Below are 21,589 nucleotides of genomic sequence, written 5' to 3'. Positions count from 1 at the left end.
AAGGTGTTGTGAAACAGACATTCTCTTGTTTAGTGGTGTTGGGCCAATCATATTTTAGGTCACCCCACAGACCATGTGGCCACTGATTTCTGAGTCAATTCTTGTGCAATTCTAAAATGTAATTTTATAAATAACGTTTTATTACATAAATACATAAATAATATAGATTTAAACAGACACTTGAACACAGGTATTTAGATTACATTACATTTATAGTCAAGACACATGGTTTCCACACAAAATAGAGTCAAATCATTTAGAACAAAAGTCTGGATCGGTCGTATTTGACTGATGTGACATTCAGCAGGAATTAGTAGTAAGGTGCAAACAGCGACATCATTCCATTTTTGGATTAACAGTCAACATGGGAACACAGTCAATGGAATAAAAACAAATCCAACATGGGCTTGAGAGTATATAAGCTCACATAGTCACGTATCTCCTCACCACTTGTTTAACTGCAGCTTCACACAGAAATGCAAATACTCTACATTCAAATAACACTGACTCATGTTTTAGCTTTAAACAACAAAATGAAGACAAAGCATAACAATCAGCGACAAGCTCTGTTTGTTTAAAACACAACATATAACATACACAATTTAAAAGAAACAAGACGTCCAGCATTTATTGCAGGCAGGTTGCTGTTGCTGTTGGCCGTCCTACTAACCAGTCAAGCTTTTAAATGATCCAAATGTAACCATTATGGCCCTTTACTAAGCTAAGTCCCACTCACTCATCTTTGCATGAGAAATCACCCGTCACCATGGATACTGACAGATCTCAATGTTCACCCAGCTGTTGTGTTAGATTTCCTGCTGTCTCCTTACTGAATTGTAACAATCCCGTTTGATTTCAACTTAGATTTTATTTATTGATTCTTAGATTTTACTTAAAGTAATAGTCTGAGAGAACCGATGGTTATGAATCCAAGTATTGCAAACACAGCTGAGAAAATGTATTTCAGGAAGCACCCTGCAGCTTTTTTTCAGTTACCGATTTAGACATAGAGCAGTAGTTACAGTAGTCACTCTCTTTTAGCTACGTGTTTGGTCTTTATCCAAATCTGAGAGATATAATATTTATATATTCTCACTGTAAAACAGCTTCCTGGTAGGTGCCTGCAAAAGTTATACAAAATAACATAATAGTAATAGTAAAAGTCTGCACAGTTCCATCCCAGGAGTTCCTTTCATGTTTTCTGCCATCTTTCAAACATTCACTAAGTTTGCATCTCTGCACTTATTTCTGTGAAAATTAAAATGAGTGACACAAAGTCAAAACAATCCCTTTAATGTTCTGTTTCACTGAAACACAAACAGTACAGGCAGTACAAAGCATGTAGGCAACATGAGGAAAAAGCTTTATCGTCATCAGTAAATCGATGCTTTAACCACACCTGTTTCATCCTAAAGGGACACACATATAGTCAGCCTGTCCTTTGGTCCATACAAACATACTGCGTCTTTATCCTATCTGTATATAACTTGCATTGTAGCGTAACTGGGGGATGAACAACACAATCAGCACATTAAGCCCAACAACAGATACCCACAGTCAAACACATGTACCACAGTGCATTGAAAACATCTGATGCATGATAGTGAAGGAGGGTAAGAGAAACTGGTGCCTTCAACCAAAAGCACTTCAGACTGAACCGACTGCTTCCTTCTTTAAAACATCACACTTTTAACTAATCCTAACATCACAGCGAAGCTACAAATAATATTTGGAGCCTGCTTCTAATCCACACACAGCTACCACTTGTCTGGGAACAACCTTTAGAAAGTTCGTCCTAAAAAACATCGTTTTATCAAGCTCAATGGTGACGGCACAGATCAGGTGGGAAGATCATTTTCAGCTTTGGACATCGGGTGGAGAAGAGCTTCTGGTCATTACACAACCATCGTGACATAAAGCTTTCCTGACCCTTTAAAACAAGCCGAAACAACCGTTTACACAACATTTACTGAATTTCTCATGTGTAAAAACACAGAATATTCTTTCAAATTATCCCTCAACTTTATTTGCTGGTGGCTTTTAACATGAACTGTATAGACAAGGCAGTGTTGTGACAGCTAACCACACTAAAAACATCTAGAAATAAAATATTGCTCACAGAACTATTAGTATTTGATACGGCAGTGACTCTAATCAGCCATATCAGACACGAACACCTGGGTAAACACTACATCATGGGGAATAACTATCCAGTACGGTGTGGTCCCGTTCACGTCACTGAGCTGTGTGGAAAATAATCCCGTCCGGCATCTTCTACCCATTTTCACAGGCATGTTTCAGGACTGGGGGTCATGCCACCATTTAGTTGGGGCTCTTTCAAGAACTTTTCCACTTCCTGTGAGTCCACTGTTACGCTCTTTGGCCTGACCTCGTCTACTTTTTCTTTGTCTTTTTCCTCCTCCTCCTTCAACTCCTTCGATGTCTCCCTCTTTGTTTCCTTCTCTTGCTCCTCTCTCTCTCCCTTCTCCTCTTCATCATTTACCTCCGAAGGCCTGCTGCATACTTCTGTGTTGGTGTCATCTGTGACTGTGATGCACTCAAGTTTCTGAGATGGCTCCTGGGGCTTCCTTTTGATAAAGAAGAAGTTGCAGGTAGCTAGAACCACAGAGGAGAGGACCACCTCGCTTCCTGCCAGCAGGAAGACGTACATGTATTTCTTGGTGGCATCGAGCAGTCGGCCTGAAACGGAAGAACACAGTGAAAGATGCAATTATATAGTAGAAATGATTTACAGTGGGGCAAAAAAGTATTTAGTCAGCCACCGATTGTGCAAGTTCCCCCACTTAAAATGATGACAGAAGTCAGTAATTTGCACCAGAGGTACACTTCAACTGTGAGAGACAGAATGTGAAAAAAAAATCCATGAATTCACATGGTAGGATTTGTAAAGAATTTATTCGTAAATCAGGGTGGAAAATAAGTATTTGGTCACCTCAAACAAGGAAAATCCCTGGCTCTCACAGACCTGTAACATCTTCTGTAAGAAGCTTTTCTGTCCCCCACTCGTTACCTGTATGAATGGCACCTGTTTGACCTCATCATCTGTATAAAAGACACCTGTCCACAGCCTCAACCAGTCAGACTCCAAACTCCGCCATGGCCAAGACCAAAGAGCTTTCGAAGGACACCAGGAAAAGAATTGTAGACCTGCACCAGACTGGGAAGAGTGAATCTACAATAGGCAAGCAGCTTGGTGTGAAAAAATCAACTGTGGGAGCAATCATCAGAAAATGGAAGACATACAAGACCACTGATAATCTCCCTCGATCTGGGGCTCCACGCAAGATCTCATCCCGTGGGGTCAAAATGATCATGAGAACGGTGAGCAAAGATCCCAGAACCACACGGGGGGACCTGGTGAATGACCTGCAGAGAGCTGGGACCAAAGTAACAAAGGTCACCATCAGTAACACACTACAACGGCAGGGGATCAAATCCCGCAGTGCCAGATGTGTTCCGCTGCTGAAGCCAGTGCATGTCCAGGCCCGTCTGAAGTTTGCCAGAGAGCACATGGATGATACAGCAGAGGATTGGGAGAATGTCATGTGGTCAGATGAAACCAAAGTAGAACTTTTTGGTATAAACTCAACTCGTCGTGTTTGGAGGAAGAAGAATACTGAGTTGCATCCCAAGAACACCATACCTACTGTGAAGCATGGGGGTGGAAACATCATGCTATGGGGCTGTTTTTCTGCCAAGGGGACAGGACGACTGATCCGTGTTAAGGACAGAATGAATGGGGCCAAGTATCGTGAGATTTTGAGCCAAAACCTCCTTCCATCAGTGAGAACTTTGAAGATGAAACGAGGCTGGGTCTTCCAACATGACAATGATCCAAAACACACCGCCCGGGCAACAAAGGAGTGGCTCCGTAAGAAGCATTTGAAAGTCCTGGAGTGGCCTAGCCAGTCTCCAGACCTCAACCCCATAGAAAATCTGTGGCGGGAGTTGAAAGTCCGTGTTGCTCGGCGACAGCCCCAAAACATCACTGCTCTTGAGAAGATCTGCATGGAGGAATGGGCCAAAATACCAGCTACTGTGTGTGCAAACCTGGTAAAGACCTATAGTAAACGTTTGACCTCTGTTATTGCCAACAAAGGTTATGTTACAAAGTATTGAGTTGTATTTTTGTTATTGACCAAATACTTATTTTCCACCCTGATTTACGAATAAATTCTTTACAAATCCTACCATGTGAATTCATGGATTTTTTTTTCACATTCTGTCTCTCACAGTTGAAGTGTACCTCTGGTGCAAATTACTGACCTCTGTCATCATTTTAAGTGGGGGAACTTGCACAATCGGTGGCTGACTAAATACTTTTTTGCCCCACTGTAGCTTCATTTGTGGTGATGCTAGTGACTAGTGTCTAGTGACACGTTTATGGATTCTTTATAATTATCTGAATTTCTGCACTCATAACTCATAAAATGTGCTTAAATCATCCTGTACAATAAAACTGTAGACAGAAAGTAACTAACCCTAACATATGAACAGTTTTTATGAAGTATACATGCAGTCCAATAAAAAAAACTAAGTGCATGTTTACCAGTCCAAAGCAATTAAAAGGGTAAATACCCACATAGCAAGCAGGTCTGGCCCAGATCTGGCATCAGCTGGCACTTCTGACTGACCGGTGTCATGGCAGAGTGTATGTCAACCAGACGTGCGCTAGGTCTGGCAATGACGCTACTGTTTATGCGACGGCATGCCATATCTGGCTCGATTGTGGTTTGGTGTATGTGGCCCAGGCCCATAGAAAACAGGTCTGGGTCCGGCATCAGCTGGCACTTCTGACTGACAGGTGTCATGGCAGGGTGTATGTCAACCAGATGTGGGCCAGGTCTGGCAGTGATGGCACTGTTTATGTTCCTATTGTCCTATTTTAGTTAGAAGACTCAAATGCCATGTTGCAATACTACACTGCTATGGTAGCCAACGTTTCAAATGCAGATTTGACAGGTTTGTGAGTGTACACTTTATCCAAAACCCCGTGACGGTTTACTCATCTTTGCCAGTGGATGGCTGTAGCTCAGGAGGTGGAGCAGGTCACCGACTGATCGGGAGGTTAGTGGTTCCCTGTCTCCTCCAGTCTGCATGTCAAGAGTGTTTATGTGAATGAATGTAGTTAGGAAGCACTCAGTTTAGAGAAAGTGTGCGATTGGGTGAATGTGGCATGTTGTATAGAGCACTTCTGGCACATGTTGTTATTACATGGCTTGATTAAGGTACACATTAGGCTGACATCTGGGGCCAGAGCTGAAACTGTTCTGGACCAGCAGTGTGTCTACAACTGGCCCGTGGCTGCACACAACTTACACATGGCCCACATACCGCAAAAAATGACGGCCCTTTGGTGGCTCAGATCAGGTTTGCCAGAGGTGGCCCACACATGGGCCAGCACAGGACCACCAGTGTGTATGCAACTGGCCTTGTGCTGGCCCATGTGTGGATTACCTCTGGCAAACCTGATCTGAGCCACCAAAGGGCCGTCATTCTTTGCGGTATGTGGGCCATGTGTAAGCACATTGTGTGGGCCAGACCCAAGCCACTACAACTGGCCCGTGGCTGCACATCCCCTACAGATGGCCCACATACCGCAAAGAATGACGGCCCTTTGGTGGCTCAGATCAGGTTTGCCAGAGGTAATTCACACACAGGACCACCAGTGTGTCTGCAACTGGCCTTGTGCTGGCCCATGTGTGGTTCACCTCTGGCAAACCTGAACTGAGCCACCAAAGGGCCGTCATTCTTTGCGGTATGTGGGCCATGTGTAAGCACATTGTGTGGGCCCATCCGAGCCATACCAATTTTGCTATGTGGGCATGAGCCAGGTGCTGTTTATCAAATGGTTTTGACTAATTGATCATCAGCAATGTGAACACCTCTTTAAAAATCATTTTGGCAGTTTACCAGCCTGGTCTTTACTGGCTACAATTAGCATGTTCATGACTGTCCAGTTATGAACAAGTATGAACAATGTCCTCTGGACAGATGAAACCAAAGTGGAGATGGCCATTAGGCACAGCGCTACATCTCATGCACGGTGGTGGAGGAGTGAGGATTTGTGTTTGTTTTGTTGCAGCGGGATGTTGACCCCAAGCACGGCAGCCAAGCTGCAACAGAATATATGAAAAAAAGTGTTGCAATGGATCTCAACCTGATTTAAACGCTGTGGTAAGAGAGCTGTGCTTATGCCAGCAAACCTCCATGACCTGAAGTAATGCTGTAAAGAAGAGTGGGTGAAAATCTTAAATCTTTCACATGATTTGAGATAGTGATAAAGTGGTACAGAGAACAGTTACTTCAAGTTATTTTTGTTAACAGCGGTTCTACAGCTATTGAACTGTGTATAAGACATGAGCCAATAAAATAATCACTAATGTCCCAACTATGAACCGTTGGTCTTGGATACAACCTCATATCTTCCTGTTTGGCTCACAATCAACAGCTACTACCAAATAAAGCAAGTCTTCCTTTTAAACGCAGACTTCACGGAGGCCAAATGTAAACTCAAAAGCAGCTTTATTGCTGACACAAGGGAAATGATGCAAAACTATACTGGGACATGTATGAACTAGTAAACAAAGAGGCAAACTGGGAAACACACAGCCATGAATGAGGGAGACTGGACAGAAGAAAACAAAAAGCTTAAATACACAGGGAATGACGAGGGAACAGGAAGCTCATGAGGAACGCAGCTGGGCCCAATTACACACAACGAGACAGAGGATGCAAAGCTAAACACATGAGACAGGGTACCGTCAGAGAAGCAAAGCAAAACATGGCACAGACGAGAGACTACCAAAGTAAAACAGGAAGTAACGGGAACACGGGATGGTGACACTGACCTGCACCCGGTGGCCCCACCAGCACAGCAATGGCCTCCATGAGAAGCACAAGGCCAATGGCACTGGAGAACTTCTCAGTACCGACAATTGCCATGAGAACTTCAAACTGTAGGGCACCCACCATCCCATAGGAGATGCCAAAAAAGATACAGAATACCACCAGAGAGGCATAGTCTTTGGCCTGGGAACAAACATAGAATAATGAACAGAAACCTTCAATGTTTGGACTTCATTTTCCAGTTCGAGGAAGTATGTGACCCCTCACCTGTGAGCCAATCAGGTCAGTGACTCCATTGAAGAGCATAGCAAAGCTGAAGAGGTAGACGCAGCGAGGCCGGACCCATTTGAGTCCAGCGATTATACCGCACGTTGGCCGTGCAAAAATATCAATGAATCCCAGGATAGTAAGCAGTAAAGCAGATTTGGTGTCTTCATTTCCCAGCTCCTTAGCGTAACTGACAACAAACACAGGAGGCACGAACAGTCCCAGCACCATGATGGACGCCGCCACAGTATAGATGACAAAGCCACCATCTTTAAACACGGAGAAGTCCAGAAGTTTGGCTTTTGGCTTCTTCTTCTCCTCTTTCCCCTCTTCCTCCTTGTCGTTGTCCTCTTCTAAGCTCTTGGCCTTGAGGTTCTTTGGGGCCACCAGAGGCTTCATGAGGGCCCCGCACACACAGCAGTTCAGCAGGATGCCACCAAGGATAAGAAATCCTCCCCTCCATCCATACTGATACTGAAGGACCTGTCCCAGTGGCGAGAGGCAGCAAAGGGCCACGGGGCTTCCTGCTGCTGAAAGGCCATTGGCCAGAGGACGCTTCTCGCTGAAGTAGCGGTTCAACATAATCAGAGAAGGTTGGAAGTTCAGGGCTAATCCAAGACCTGCAGCAAATGAAAGAAAGGGTTACACTCTTCAGCCTTGAACTTACCTGCTTTCATTAACAAAGTTTTCTTTTTCTCTACATTTCTACACGATATGGAGACAAGCATTTCAAGATGTTTCTAACCTTCCTGTAATGTTTGAGATATGCTCATGCAGAGCTTGTTTACATGACATCAGCCATATGATTTAATATCTCTTATAATGATGCAAACTTTCTGACAGCATCTCCTGTAAAGTATTTGTGCTGTTGTTACCTTGTAACCTTTGCACCACTAACCTACATTACGGTTTCAAAGGCTGCTCAATGATCCGATAAGCACTTGTGGTGGAGTATACTTTCACTGTAACCTTAACCCAGGCGGCACACCGGGGTGTTCTCATTATCAAAGCTGCAGGCTTGTATCAGATAAACACAAGGTGTCCTTTGGTGAAGGGGCTTATTTGAGCCCAGACCACAATATTTCCCAAACTTAACCAAGTAGTCGTAAGCCGGTGTACCTTACAAAGCACCTTTTGGTGTTTATAAACCTAAGCAGCTTATAAAAAGCCCAATGGGGGAGGGCGCAGGAAGGAAAAACAAATGCAGAACAAGCAGGGATAATTTGATTATGATGTATTGAAATATAGGAAAAACATTCTTCTAATAATTGTATTGTAATCTATTCTTAATTTATTGGACGTAAAGTATTGTGTGATTTTATTTGACAATGTACAAGTGTTCGTGACCTGTAATGACTCCAGCAGTGAGGTAGATGTGGATGATACTTGTGGCAAAGGAGGCCAGAATCATTCCCAGAGAGGCAAAGAGGCCCCCCACCATCATGACTGGACGACAGCCGAAGCGGTTCACCAGCACGCTGCACAGGGGACCTGGACAAAGTGTAACATAGTATGACTGCATGCATCAGGCGCAGTGTGCAGCACATGAAAAGAAAAGCGGCGAGTATTAAGGTACAAACACAAGCATTTTCCAAAATTTCACATTTTATTTCATTGTTAATATGATATAAAATATCCCTCTGAGAATATGCAGATACATTATTTTCAAAATGAGATCATCAAATCCTCGAGCTAACCCTTGTTTCTTTACACAAAGCTCAAGAAACGAACCAGTGTTTGTGTCTGCACGTCAGACAAATTTGCAAAGAGACACTTTTTAATTAACACACAATTTGTTCCAATTTCTTAATCTGAATCTTAGGGTGATGCCATGGATTACACAGTTTGACAGCAAAAATAATAATATTTTTGCACCAATAAGTCGATTCGCAAAGAGCTACTAGCTGAAAACATGACATCTGAGCATGGTGTGTGTTTCCCTCTTCCTGTCCTGCTCACGCTTCCGGGATTCCTGTTATGTTTGATCCAGGGCTGCAGACTGTGGAGTTTTGTTCTGTGCCTGTCTCCAGTGTTCAGTGCTTAACTTGAAAATAACATATTTCTAACAAATGTTTAGGATGAAATGGGGCAAAAGGGAGTTTCAAAAAGCTTCTATTGCAGTATTTTTTTAAATTAAAGAACTGCATAAGTACAAAGAGTTATATACTGAATACAACGTGTAACAGTCTACCTGTGCCATAGAGCATGGCCAGCAGTATGGAGGAGATCCATGCAGTGTCGCTGTATCCAACACCAAACTCCCTGATCAGCTCTTTGAAAAATACACTGATCGCTTTTGGGAAAGCGTAGGAGAAGCCTGTGATGACAAAACAGCCAGCCAGCACTGCCCAGCCCCAGCCTCCGTCTGGAGCCTTCACCCTGGAATCACCCACATCCAATGCAACACCTCCCATAGTTCTTTAGGGCTGTATCTTAAAGAAGGCAAATGGAGAAGCTGGAAAAAATAAATAAAAGCATCAGCAAGATGGGGATTTAGTTTGTGTCTAATTCAGTCCTGCATGAAGTGCCCATGTTCTAATAACTGCAACAACATCTGTTCTCTGTAAGTATGAGGAATCAGACAGGTGCATGGTACTCTAAGCATGGCTAGCTCTCAGTCCACAAGTCTTCACTGTGATACATCATGTGCATCAACAGCTCTAGACTCAAGTTATGCTGATTGGCAGAGAAGAAAGATTTTTAGTAGACAGGATCTGTGAACACCCACAAAGAATCAAAACTGTCAAATGAAACAAAGAGTGCACACTTTATATTCATTTTTTTAATGTACTGCACATCTTGTTAGCCACACATTCTAAATAATGTGGCCTCAGTAGTTTAAATACATCGAGGTGACAGATGTATCATAATTTAATCAGATGTTCCAAGATGATAACAAACAGAAAACGTCCCATTGCCACTGCAGTGCATGTGTGGAAACGTCGTTAGTTTGGTTCCAACAATTATCCCAAACCAAAGACACCGAGGAGTTTTGTTGTTGGTTGACCGAGTCTGACACCTCACCTCAATGCAATGGATCCCATGTTTTATGTTTTCCCCTCTCCCACTTACACGAGTGGAGAGATAAGATGGTGGTCGCAGACTTTAGACAGACGTCATAACAATCGATGACTCATGTAATTCATTTTTTATGTCTCCAAAACCTTTGTGGATTATTTAAGAACTGACCAGCAAACAGATTTTCTGTGTGTAAAGTAAAAGACCAAGAAAACAGTTTAATCCTGAAAATATTATCGTTTCTTTCCAAGTAAAATTGCTAAAGTAAAGATTAAAGAAATCAAAATAACTCATCACTGTATTTACTATTAACTACCTAGGTAAATAAACCACTGGTAAGTGTTAAAACTTGTTCAAATATAAAGAGTCTTATCTTATTTTAATACAGCTGTTAATGCTTGTTCAGCCTCATCTGCTTCAACCAGTTGTTATTTATAAGACAGCAGAGTCATCCTATAATGCTTCGTAATGGACTAGCTCAGAGATTTACAGGCTCACTGGTCCTCTGGAGCGATCATTGGCTTTTACCTCACAGCCATACATCAGCACCACCACTTACACCCCGATAGTTTCACGTATTGTATGTAAATCCAAAATAATATATCAGTTTTTATTTTGGCGTGGAGGAGGGGTGGGCTTAGCTGCTTAGATGCTCAGCTGCTGGTGGGACAGTGAGGAAACAGCCAGTGGCTCCATCAGTTAATTTACGATCCCCCGAAGAAAGAGAAGGATTGAAATGCAGGCTGTTGGTTAAACAATCAGCAATCCTGTGTCTCTACGAAACACGAGCATTTCAAGCCTCGTGCTGTCAGGATTGTGACGTGACCAACCTAAACAAATTTAAAAAAACCCGCAGGCCACCAGAGCCTGTGCAATGCTCAGTCCCCAGGGCAATATCCTACATTATTACACAGTCACAATAAGGAACATATCTTAAGACTATTGTTTGGACTGTGATATCTGCTTTCCAAAATGTCCAGAGTGTCCTTGAAAAACAGATAAAATTACATCTCTGCTAAAATCGACTTGATTTATGCTGCACTGCTTATCCACAAATAACTTAAGTGCACTCTGTCGTCGCAGACGGATGAGCCAAAACGCTAAAATGTTGCATTTTAAGTTTTCTGCTGCATGCATTCACAAAATTAGGGAATGTAGTTTTAAGGCCTTAATGGTAATTGCCCCAAACCTAAATAAATTATTTAATAAATAAAATCTTTTTCTTTTACAAAAATATTTTAAGTGTACTTTTTTAAACTACTTCAGTAACATTTTTTCCATTTTTAGCTTTTAAAAAATGCTGTTTTCTTTTTCTGTAGCCAAGAAAGGTAAAAAATTAAAAGTATATGTAATATTGTATATTCTGTAACTTTATGGGTTGGCCCTCTATAGTTTATTGTTATTTATAGGAAGAACAAAGTACAGTTATGGTATAATATCATGAAGGAATGACTGTTTTGTGCTGGGACTTTAAAACTGCACTAATCAATATCTCCATGGTAACAGTGGATCAATTTACGATGTGTACTCACACTAATTAACCCACAATTGTCCCCTTTCCTGTGTTGTGCTCAACAGAAAGTATTTTTTTACTGAGGTTAATAACTGCTGATTCCAGCTTCACTCAAACCATCACTTTATTTTCAGACAGCTGTTTTCAGCAAAACGCTCTAAAACACTTGCTTCACTATGAACACAACATCCAGCATTTTGAAGCATTTTTCTGCAAACGAGTTACATATTTCTCTCAAGAGTTAACACAAACCCAGAGACTGTATATAAAAGACAGACATAGCCACTATAATCTGATTTTAGGTGATGGTGTATCAACCCTGTGCCTGGTTCAAAATGTCTTAACTTGTTTATGTCTTCTTTAGTTAATAGAAATACACTTCAAAAAGAATCTGTGTTTGTTTTAGACCGTAAAGCTTTTTATAAGTATTACTCATGCACGGCACATCTATAAGGTCAGTTTTTAACAGCTCACTGTGTACACTGCACCCCATGGTCTCATGGTGTCCCAGGTACCCAACATTTGAATCACTCTTTACTCTTTCCAGCAGACGGAGAATAATTTATCCTACAGCCTCCCTCTGCTAATGTGGTTATATTAGCACATTATTTTAGCACATGAACACTCCCCACATCGCTGCTGTATGGTTTTCCGTCTGTTCCTGTGCAAACGAATAGCAGAGCTGTATTTTTTGTGAGTTAGCAGGTGGAATATTATATTTAGATTTAAACTAGGTAGCTAACTTCCTGCTAACTTCTAACTCATCTAAATCTTATAAACCCTCTTCTGTGTGGATGTTTATTGCTACTCCCAGGAAAAAAGCCACACTGAGAATTTTATTGGATTTTCTTCATTGTTATTTTAGCAGCTCTTAACTTTCAGTGGTGCTGTTTTTGATTTTGAATTGTCAGACTTACCTTAAGATTACTGTTTTAGTACTATTAGTATTAGTAATTTTTCTTTTTTACCACATTTTAAAGAGAAGATGTTGTTTTCAGTAATACTTAAAACTAGTGACTGAGACCATAAATTACTTTCTTTTTGAAAGCACAAAGTATCCCTTTGCTGTCCATGAGAAAGAAGCCTTTTAAGCTTTATGTTTATCTTTTATCTTTTATATACAGTTTGTGTAAAGACCGAAAAAGAAAGTAAAGTGATTATACTTTATTGTATGTTAGAAATATGCCTTTGTCCAGTGGATGATCATTCATCTTTGTGCCTTTTAGAAGAAAATTTCAAAAAATATATATATATATTCAAACCATTTTACATTTCTTACATTTTTTTTTTAATAAAATAATGTAAACCAGAAGTCTAAAGTCAGAAAATGTATACAAAATAACTTAAAAAGGGCTTTTATAGCTTTGATGATGTCATTGGCTTATTGATTTATTTTTAATTCAAAGTCTTTTTGTTTTGCATGTGTCTTTTTTTAAATAAATTAATTTAGGTATGAATTCGACAATTTGACATTAACAATATTTCGATTCCAATATAATTTTGATTTCAACATTTTAAGATAAAAGTTTCAAGACTAAAGCAACAAATCCTTGCTGTGTGTATACCAACGCCACTCACATCCCAACAGGGGGGGTTGCATCGTGAAAAGCCTATAAGCTATTATCCCTGAATACTGACGCACACCTATGTCAAAACACTATCACGACACGCAGTCAGAATCGCGTGAGGAAACAAGCATGAAAATTGAGCTATCACGAGTCCCATGAATATGTGTCACTGTGACAGAGACTTTTCTGCTCCAATCGTCTCTGAACGAAGTTGAATTTCTATATAATACATACACTGTATATAACAGGGAGAGTTAACGGTTCCATCAGTGACATCAGGAGCTAAATCAATGCTCACACAGAACAACTGTTGAGTGTCTTACCGGGTGATGCTGTCCTGCCCTTCTTCCAGCCTTCTGCTTCAGCACCGGAGATGCGCGTTCCTCCCCGCACGTCTGCCTGCAGATCATCACAACGGCATATACAAGGAAGCCCCCTTGCTGCTGGGTCCTAAAGCCTACATCCCACTGACGTCACTCAGCAGCATCCAATGATGAGCTTTGCTTTTTTAGTCCTTTGTTTTTATTGGATAGTCTAGGTGATACCGGAACAGGTGATTACTGTTTTCCTTACGAGTGCATCCCATGGGAGTATTATGGATTTCAGATAGGAAGTCCCAACATAGGGATGCAGCTGGATGTAGTGACATGGATGTAATAACAATTAAATCAAGTCTAAAATCTGCCTTTAATTATTCAGTTGCACAAAATAAAGGCTGGGTTTTGAAAAGCCTATAAAACGATTTTCTGGGTGTTGTTTGCAACAGCAGTGACATTGTTGTAGAAATCCAAGCATACAGATTCATTTAATTTGTACTGAGCTTGGAGGACTTCAATAAAAAGGTATTTGAAATCAAATACTGCTGTGGACTCTGTGTGACACACAGTGGGGACCGCATAGAATAAATGTGGGTTTGCCCTGCCCGCACAGTCCCATAGTTCACCCATACCTGTCCACAGTGGGCCTTCGCGGGTATGTTTGTTAGGTATGGTTGGCAAAACAGCCAATTTGGATAGAATGCAAAGTTGTTGCCATGACAGCAAGTAATATGCTCCAAAGAGGCTACAAGTTCCAAACATCTTTACACGCAACAGAAGAGTTCAATCGCTCCAGATTAGCTTTAGTTAGGTACTAAACTAAGTGTCCAGTCAATCCAAAAGTGCCAACCTAATGTGAAATTTGTTATAAGTCAATAAGAGGGAAAGTCTGAAAAAAAAAGTGCTTCAGAGACATTATGTTCATGAAAATAAGATAGAAGAACAAAACAACCTGTAGACATAACCCCTCAGGCCATGTGCCTCTGGGTTAGGGACACATTGTTTTTATTAAAAAAGCTTTGTTTTCAGATTCATAGTGCATTACTTAATAGAGGGTTAATCCTTTAAAGCCCACCATAGAGCCAAGTTCGCCAGAGCTTATCTTTATATCTGCTGTAGTGCCATTTTTGGAGCATTTTAAGTTGCTATACATCAATACAAACGATATATCCTAAAGTTTAATAATATGTATATATTAAGTCCATAGTTACTACATAATGTGCAAAAAAGTGCAATAAACTAAAAAAAAAAAGAAAAGAAAATAATTTACATTTTTTTACACATATTTGTAGTCACAGAAATTTCAGATATGCCCCTCAAAACTGTAAATGTACAAAAAAGTTGCATAAAATAATTTCTAACCACGGGAAATTTATTTTGACTGTCTCCATAGTTTCATTTTTGACATTAACTAATCTTTATAAACTGCAGGAAAAACGAAAATAATATTATTCTGCACAATTTGCAAAAAAAAACAGCATCAAAATTAATTATTTCCAACAGCGCAATTTAAGTTCTAATCATCCCAGAAACTGTAGAGCAAGGCATAAAGTCAAACATGAGCAAAGAAACAAAACCTAAATCATAGAAATAAGAAATACAAACACGTGAACAACAATAAATAAAAGAATATTCAAAAACCACAAAACACAAACCTGCGATCCACAGACCCAGTACTGTGGCAGGAGCAACGGTAACCACATCATTTCCTTCCGGATTTTTAAAGTATTCTGATTCTGAAAAGTCAAATTATTCACCTGGAGTAAACAGGCTTTATGTCCATATTTACCCCACTGCTATCACTTGTCAAAACATCCCAATTTTTTTCAGGAAGCGACCAAAAATTCTAAAGCTAAAAAAGAGTTCATCATATCATCATCATCATCATAGTTTATTTATATAGCACTTTAAAAACACACAAGGCTGACCAAAGTGCTGAACAATAGAAACATAATAGAGACCATAAGAATAATAAATACGATAAAATAATAAACATAGCGAAAACAATAAAATATAGGTAAATACAAGTCAGTTAACCACTGAGTCAAAAGTCAGTGAATAAAAATGCGTTTTCAATCTGGATTTAAAAACCAGCACTGATGTCGATTGCCTAATGTGAAGAGGAAGATTATTCCAAAGCTTAGGAGCCACGATAGAGAACGCTCGGTCTCCTCTCAGTTTCAGCCGTGATTTGGGGACTGAGAGCAACAGCTGCTCAGCTGACCGGAGCGAACGAGTGGGGACATAGGGCTTCAGCAAATCAGACAAATATGCAGGTGCCAGACCATTTAAAGATTTAAAAACCAATAAAAGAACTTTAAAATGAATCCTAAATCCAATTGGAAGCCAGTGCAGGGAGGCCAGAACCAGAGTAATGTGCTCAAATTTCCTTTTACCAGATAAAAACCGTGCCGCAGCATTCTGTACTAGTTGCAGGCGTGTCAGAGTGCCCAGTCCAACCCCTATTACATTCATTAAAATTTAAAAAGTTTTGAGCCATCCATGACTTAACATCACTAAGTCAATCAAGCAGGAGTCTAATTGGGGAGCTATCAGAATGACTGAAAGGAAAATAAAGCTGGCAGTCATCAGCATATAGATGAAATAAAACTTTGTGTTTACGAAAGATCGCACCCAGTGGCAGGAGATACAATGTAAACAGTAATGGCCCAAGAATAGATCCCTGTGGTACACCCCATGGCAGAGGGGCCACAGAGGACGATGACGAGCCCAACTTAACACAGAAGCTCCTGTTTGAGAGATATGATTTTATCCACAGGAGTGCCAAGCCAGAAATGTCCACACAATGCTGTAATCGAGAGATCAGCAGGTCGTGATCCACTGCGTCAAATGCAGCAGTCATATCTAGTAGTATAAGCACTACATGTTTACCACAGTCCGTCGCTACCAGAATATCGTTCATAACCTTTATGAGAGCTGTCACTGTGCTATGAAACGGCTTAAAGCTGGACTGAAAAACTTCAAACATTTGAGAGTTGTTTAGATAATCCATGAGCTGAGTGTGAACAACCTTTTCAGTCAGGGGAAAGTCAGGGGCTTATTATTACAGTAATTAGTAATTTATTACAGTCAGGGGCGGGGTCTCTGACTGTAATAAAGAGAGGTAGCAGGAGATGGGTGTGGTTTGGGGGATGGGTGTGTGGGAGGGGGGTATTACTGACTATCCAGAGCTGCAGGAGCAGCTTTTGCAAGACGGCAAAGTTTGGTGTTGTTTGCATTTTTTTTTTTTAATTTCTAATTACTTTAATAATTGAATGATCTGAATAAATCAATTGTGTGACTACGTTTGATGCCCTCTTCACCCCTCAATAATGACACAACATGTTTTAGCCCATCAGACACTCCCATGTACAACACAGCTAAATTTGTTGTGTCAAGGTGGCTGCTATGCTCAACACGAGTCATGTGTTTTCCTAAGAAAGCAAGCTCAGGGTATCAAAAACAGAAAGAAAGACACAACCCTTTGCTGTTGCTCCTGTCTCTCTTCACTGCTCCACTAAAACACAAAAGTGAGCTTCAGCCATCAGCAGCTGTTAAACATGGCGAGTCAATGTTCACTCCAAAGGATGCAATATAAGGTGACCTCATATACTGGCAACTAAAAGCCATTCCAAGCAATCATATGTGTCCATAGCCTCAATAGCAAGATAACAGCAAGTAGCACTGAGCTTTACTGTAAGAGGATCAGCTGTGAGGTAAGCAGGGAATTGAAGAAGACTGCTCTAGCGGATGAAATGGCCTTTTAAAATACCACACTGCTTCTTAATTTTTAAAAAAGAAAAAGAACAAATGCAGGTAGCCACTCATATTGTAAGGATGTATTTATTTAGCTTTTACTAGTTCTAATAAAACACTGATATTTACTCTCCTATAAATGTTATAATCTGTCCAGCCCTCCATTTCCACCTGCTTTTCCAGGTCTGGGTCACAGAAGCTGCCGTCTAGGCAGAGATTTCCAGACCTCCTTCTCACCACTCACTTCCTCCCAGTTGACATGTGATGCCGGTGCCACTGAGCCAAACACCCTCCACTCTTGGCTGTGTCTACAAATTCAGTCCATAAACGTTATGAATACAGACTGTGACAAAGTGCGTTCATTCACTATGAATGAATGCAACTTATTGGCAGCAATGTGAACCAAGCTCTTGCTTGGTTGTACATGGACAGGACTGCACACAACATGGAGCTGATAACACATACTCCAGGATACCCCAAGGGTATACTTCTCCGAGTACACAAAATACTTGTAAACTCGCACATACCCTCCAAAAGTTTAAAGCGATGGTTCAGAAGTCCAAGGTTCCAGGATCTCGATGAAAACCACATTGTTGTTCAAACATGGTGTTTGTTATGGACAAACTATGGTTAGTACAATCCAATGACAAAACAAAGGAACTGTCAGGAGACTCAAAGACAAGATGCAGTGGGAACAGTTCAAAGATTTTAATGAACACTTAAGTAAATAACAGGTGAGTGCTTGCAGTTCTTCAAAAAACTACTAAGATGAAGTGTCCATTTCTTTACAGGATCTGGTCAAATCACCACAAGGTTGTCGGGCTCGTTGTTTCTGTAGGTTAATACAGGATTCACACGAACAGTCACAGATAGGTCTACAGTGTATTTCACAGGGTTCAGGTAAGGATTTATTGTTTCCCTCAGGCTCAGGTTAAAAGCTCTCTGACTTTACAGGTTTGAACTTGATGAGGGAGGACACCAAGATAAGTATGTTGCAGCTTAGCAAGCAGGAAACAAACAAACTCAGTAAGACTGCCACGTAATGTATATTAACAACCCAGCGAGGGAAAGCAGGAGCACTGCTGATGATTGTAGATGAAAATCTGACATAGTTATGCCAACGTCTGGAGGAGGTAAGCAGAGTTACTTCACTCGAGTCTGCACATGGATGATGAAGAGAGGAAAGAGGACATGGGGGACATGAGAAGAACGCTAATAGAAAATGTTCATTGCACATATAATAAACCTAATTTAATCTAATGCATTTTACATTCTAACGTTAAGCTTCCTCAACCAAGGTACTGTAACTTTAGATGAATAATTTATTAAACATAAGGTTTGGAGAAATATTTAAACTTTCATGGAAATAAATAGAATTACATTATTTATAATTAGCGATGTGCTTTGACCTCTGATGTGCCTTACCACCAGAAAGGCTGAAAACAATATTAGACTCTAAGCAGGTTAAGAAGCTAATAAGAGGCTCCTGTATTCTTCAGTCTGGTAGTGGCTCTGTCTGTGTAGCGGCTCGTCAGCAAGAACATGTAATGGAAGATGATGGAAGTGAAGAGAGCAAGCAAAATGAAGGTTGCCCTGAGGGTGATGTCAAAGACAAGGAGAGGCCAAAGCATGTTGGAACGGTGCTTAAAAGAAAGAAAGAAAACACTCTTAAGATCAAGTTCACTGCTACACTGTTGAGCAGGAGACCGGGGTTTGTCCACAGTCTTTGATTATGGGATCAACAAATGCATAAACTGGCTGAAGTACCTCCTTTCTGAAGTTTTCCTGTGGTCCATTATTGCATCTTGATGTCACTGATGCTCCAGCTCAGCACTGTCCAACACTAAAATGGCAAATATAGGGAATCTGTGTCCAACCCGTCTGCTGGGGTCAAATGCAACAATCTTTTCATGCATCTTCTCCAAAACTGGATCACTGAACACTGATGACTGAAGTCTGCTGCTTTTAACTTTCTCATTCACTTTCAAAAACTGTGAAAACTGTCCCTATTAGATACAAAAACACTGGAAGTCCCCTTTATAAAAAAATATCTATAATATTAGTTTAATAATGTAAGTGAAGATTTTTCAAGTTTCAAATTTGTATTATAACATGTTTCCCTGTACAATGAAATTCTTCCTTTGCAGTCTGCAATACATACCAAACAAACAAACAAACAAACAAAAAGAAATAAAGTGGCCAAATAGATCAGTTAATAGAATAGATCATTTAATGCTGATCCACACAGGTGTACACAGGTGTTCACAGACGCAGACTACACCTTTCTTGGCTGCTGCTTCAAAGCACATTGTGCGCTGTCTTTCTTGCGTGCTGCACAATATTGTTTAATATTTAGTATCTACTGTTATCTACTGCTAGTTAGTTTATTGTGCTGTTTTTATTATGTTGCTCTTTTTTGTTTGCTTTCTCTTCTGTTTTTTTTCTCCATACAGGTGATCCAGGTGTTTTGTTTGTTTTTCTTTCTTCCCCCCTTTCTCACCGTCTCTTCTCCCCTCTGGTTTTCTTTCTCTCCCTCTCTTTCTTTCATTCTTTCTCCCTGTCCTATCCCCCAGTCATGTCTGTCCTATTTGTAGCAACCGAAAATAAAATAAATTCATAATTATAATAAAGGTCAATCAAATGGACCAATATGGCAAGGCCATGATGATCCACTTGGTAAAATAAATCCGCTTGGCATCTTTCTTGGCCTTAAGACAACAATTCTGATGGCTAAAGATCCAAACGGGACACAAAAAAAAAAAAAAAAAGAAAGAAAGAAAAAAAGAATAGATCATTTAAAAGCAATTATTTAAAAAAAAAACCACACACACACCATATGAGAAACACAGTAGAAATATAAGATGCAAAAATGTACTCAGTTGTAGGCCGGGGCTATGTCAGATGTCGGGGGGTCTGATGGGAAAAAAAGAGTTCTTCAAAGTGTTTGTTTTGTTTTACTCACCTTAAACATAAAAATGATATTAATAAACTGCAGAAGGTTTTCTGGGGCAGTAAGCGGTAAAGTTGCACCCTTACATACATACTTATAGCTCTAATGTGGAGCGTAATTATCATGTTGTATTTAGTAAGACTCAAGGCTAAAGACTGAGCCCAGGAATTCATCAAGAAATTGTTTGTACGGGTCACAGAAGAGGGGAGACAAAAGCTAGTTCTTCTAATGGCCACAAAGGGCATTATTTCACATGGGCCCTGCTGGCCATTTGAAATAATGCAGCTTTACGGCATTGTATTTCCTCAATGTCTTCACTTTTAAGGACATACTCCAGCCTTCTTTTATATTTGGTCTATGGCATGAACCAAAACATTAAAGTGTCAGCCTGCAAAACTAAACTGTGCAACACTGAAGACAACTGCAGCTTCATTTTCTGTCAATTTAATGCTCCCTAACATAACCAATTGATTACTGTCAGTATAAAAATACTGACTGACTGGAGCTTTAAGGATTTATGAGGCTCGTGCTTTGGAGCTAATTACTTGATTGACAGGTGCCTTCCTTTATTACGATAGGCTGTGGTGATTACTTGGTCGCCACCTCAGCCCCACACTGACCAAAGAAATCTTGCATTCACACATCACCATCATTCTGTTTTTCTGATGACCTTCCTGTCAGTTAGTCCCTGTCGGCCACATGACCTGTTTGTGGAGAAAGGCCTTTAGAAAGCTGACATCAGGACTGACTGCCATAATTCATCATTCAAGCAGCTGTAACATTTTCTATATTTTCTCATACTATGTCTTATCTGTGACTATGTGCAGGACTAAATAGCAAAAACACAAAGGAAATGATTGTGCACCTGAAGGCGAGTGGGTTTGCTGTGATTCTGCTCCCATGCCTTAGGTGACAGAGTGTTAATAACAGGGGAATAAATAAACTGCAGCGCTGTTGCTGTGGGCTGGAGACTGTGGGTTGCTGACGTCAACGATCCCCCTGCCCCACTTTAACCCTAGACAGGGAGCATGTGTGCGTGTTCAGACTCATGCATCTCACCTCTTCATCCTCTAGTTCCCTTAGGACTTCACTCCATTTGCCCTGACTGATAATGAGCACATGTTCTAAAAGAACGCCCAACAGTTTGCTTAATATATAACACCATGCTCCAAAAACCACCTCTGTTTTTTCCACCTAGCTTTGCATCTGCTTTAGGAGCGTTCACCACCACAGCCATGCTTGTCTTGGATGCCTTAACCTCTGCACAATCTACAGGGAGCAGCTACGTGGTGTGTTGTATAACTGTCATGGTTGTGCAGTGGCATGGAAA

General features: G+C 40.7%; 1 protein-coding gene across 1 annotated transcript; it reads right to left on the bottom strand.

Moving 5' to 3' along the window:
- Window positions 1–578: 578 nt before the first annotated feature.
- On the bottom strand, window positions 579–14,586 carry slc16a3a (solute carrier family 16 member 3a). The gene is made up of 6 exons (XM_085156010.1): window positions 13,560–14,586; window positions 9,329–9,592; window positions 8,485–8,628; window positions 7,138–7,757; window positions 6,873–7,053; window positions 579–2,700 (listed from the first exon to the last, which is right to left on the bottom strand). Exons 2-6 carry the CDS (start codon window positions 9,549–9,551, stop codon window positions 2,285–2,287), a joined length of 1,584 nt encoding a protein of 527 aa, XP_085012136.1. The 5' UTR covers window positions 9,552–9,592; window positions 13,560–14,586; the 3' UTR covers window positions 579–2,284.
- Window positions 14,587–21,589: the final 7,003 nt, after the last annotated feature.

This window comes from Neolamprologus multifasciatus, chromosome 4, assembly GCF_963576455.1.
Source record: "Neolamprologus multifasciatus chromosome 4, fNeoMul1.2, whole genome shotgun sequence".
In the NCBI taxonomy this organism is placed as follows: Eukaryota; Metazoa; Chordata; class Actinopteri; order Cichliformes; family Cichlidae; genus Neolamprologus; species Neolamprologus multifasciatus.
This window is presented reverse-complemented; position numbering and strand designations above follow the sequence as displayed.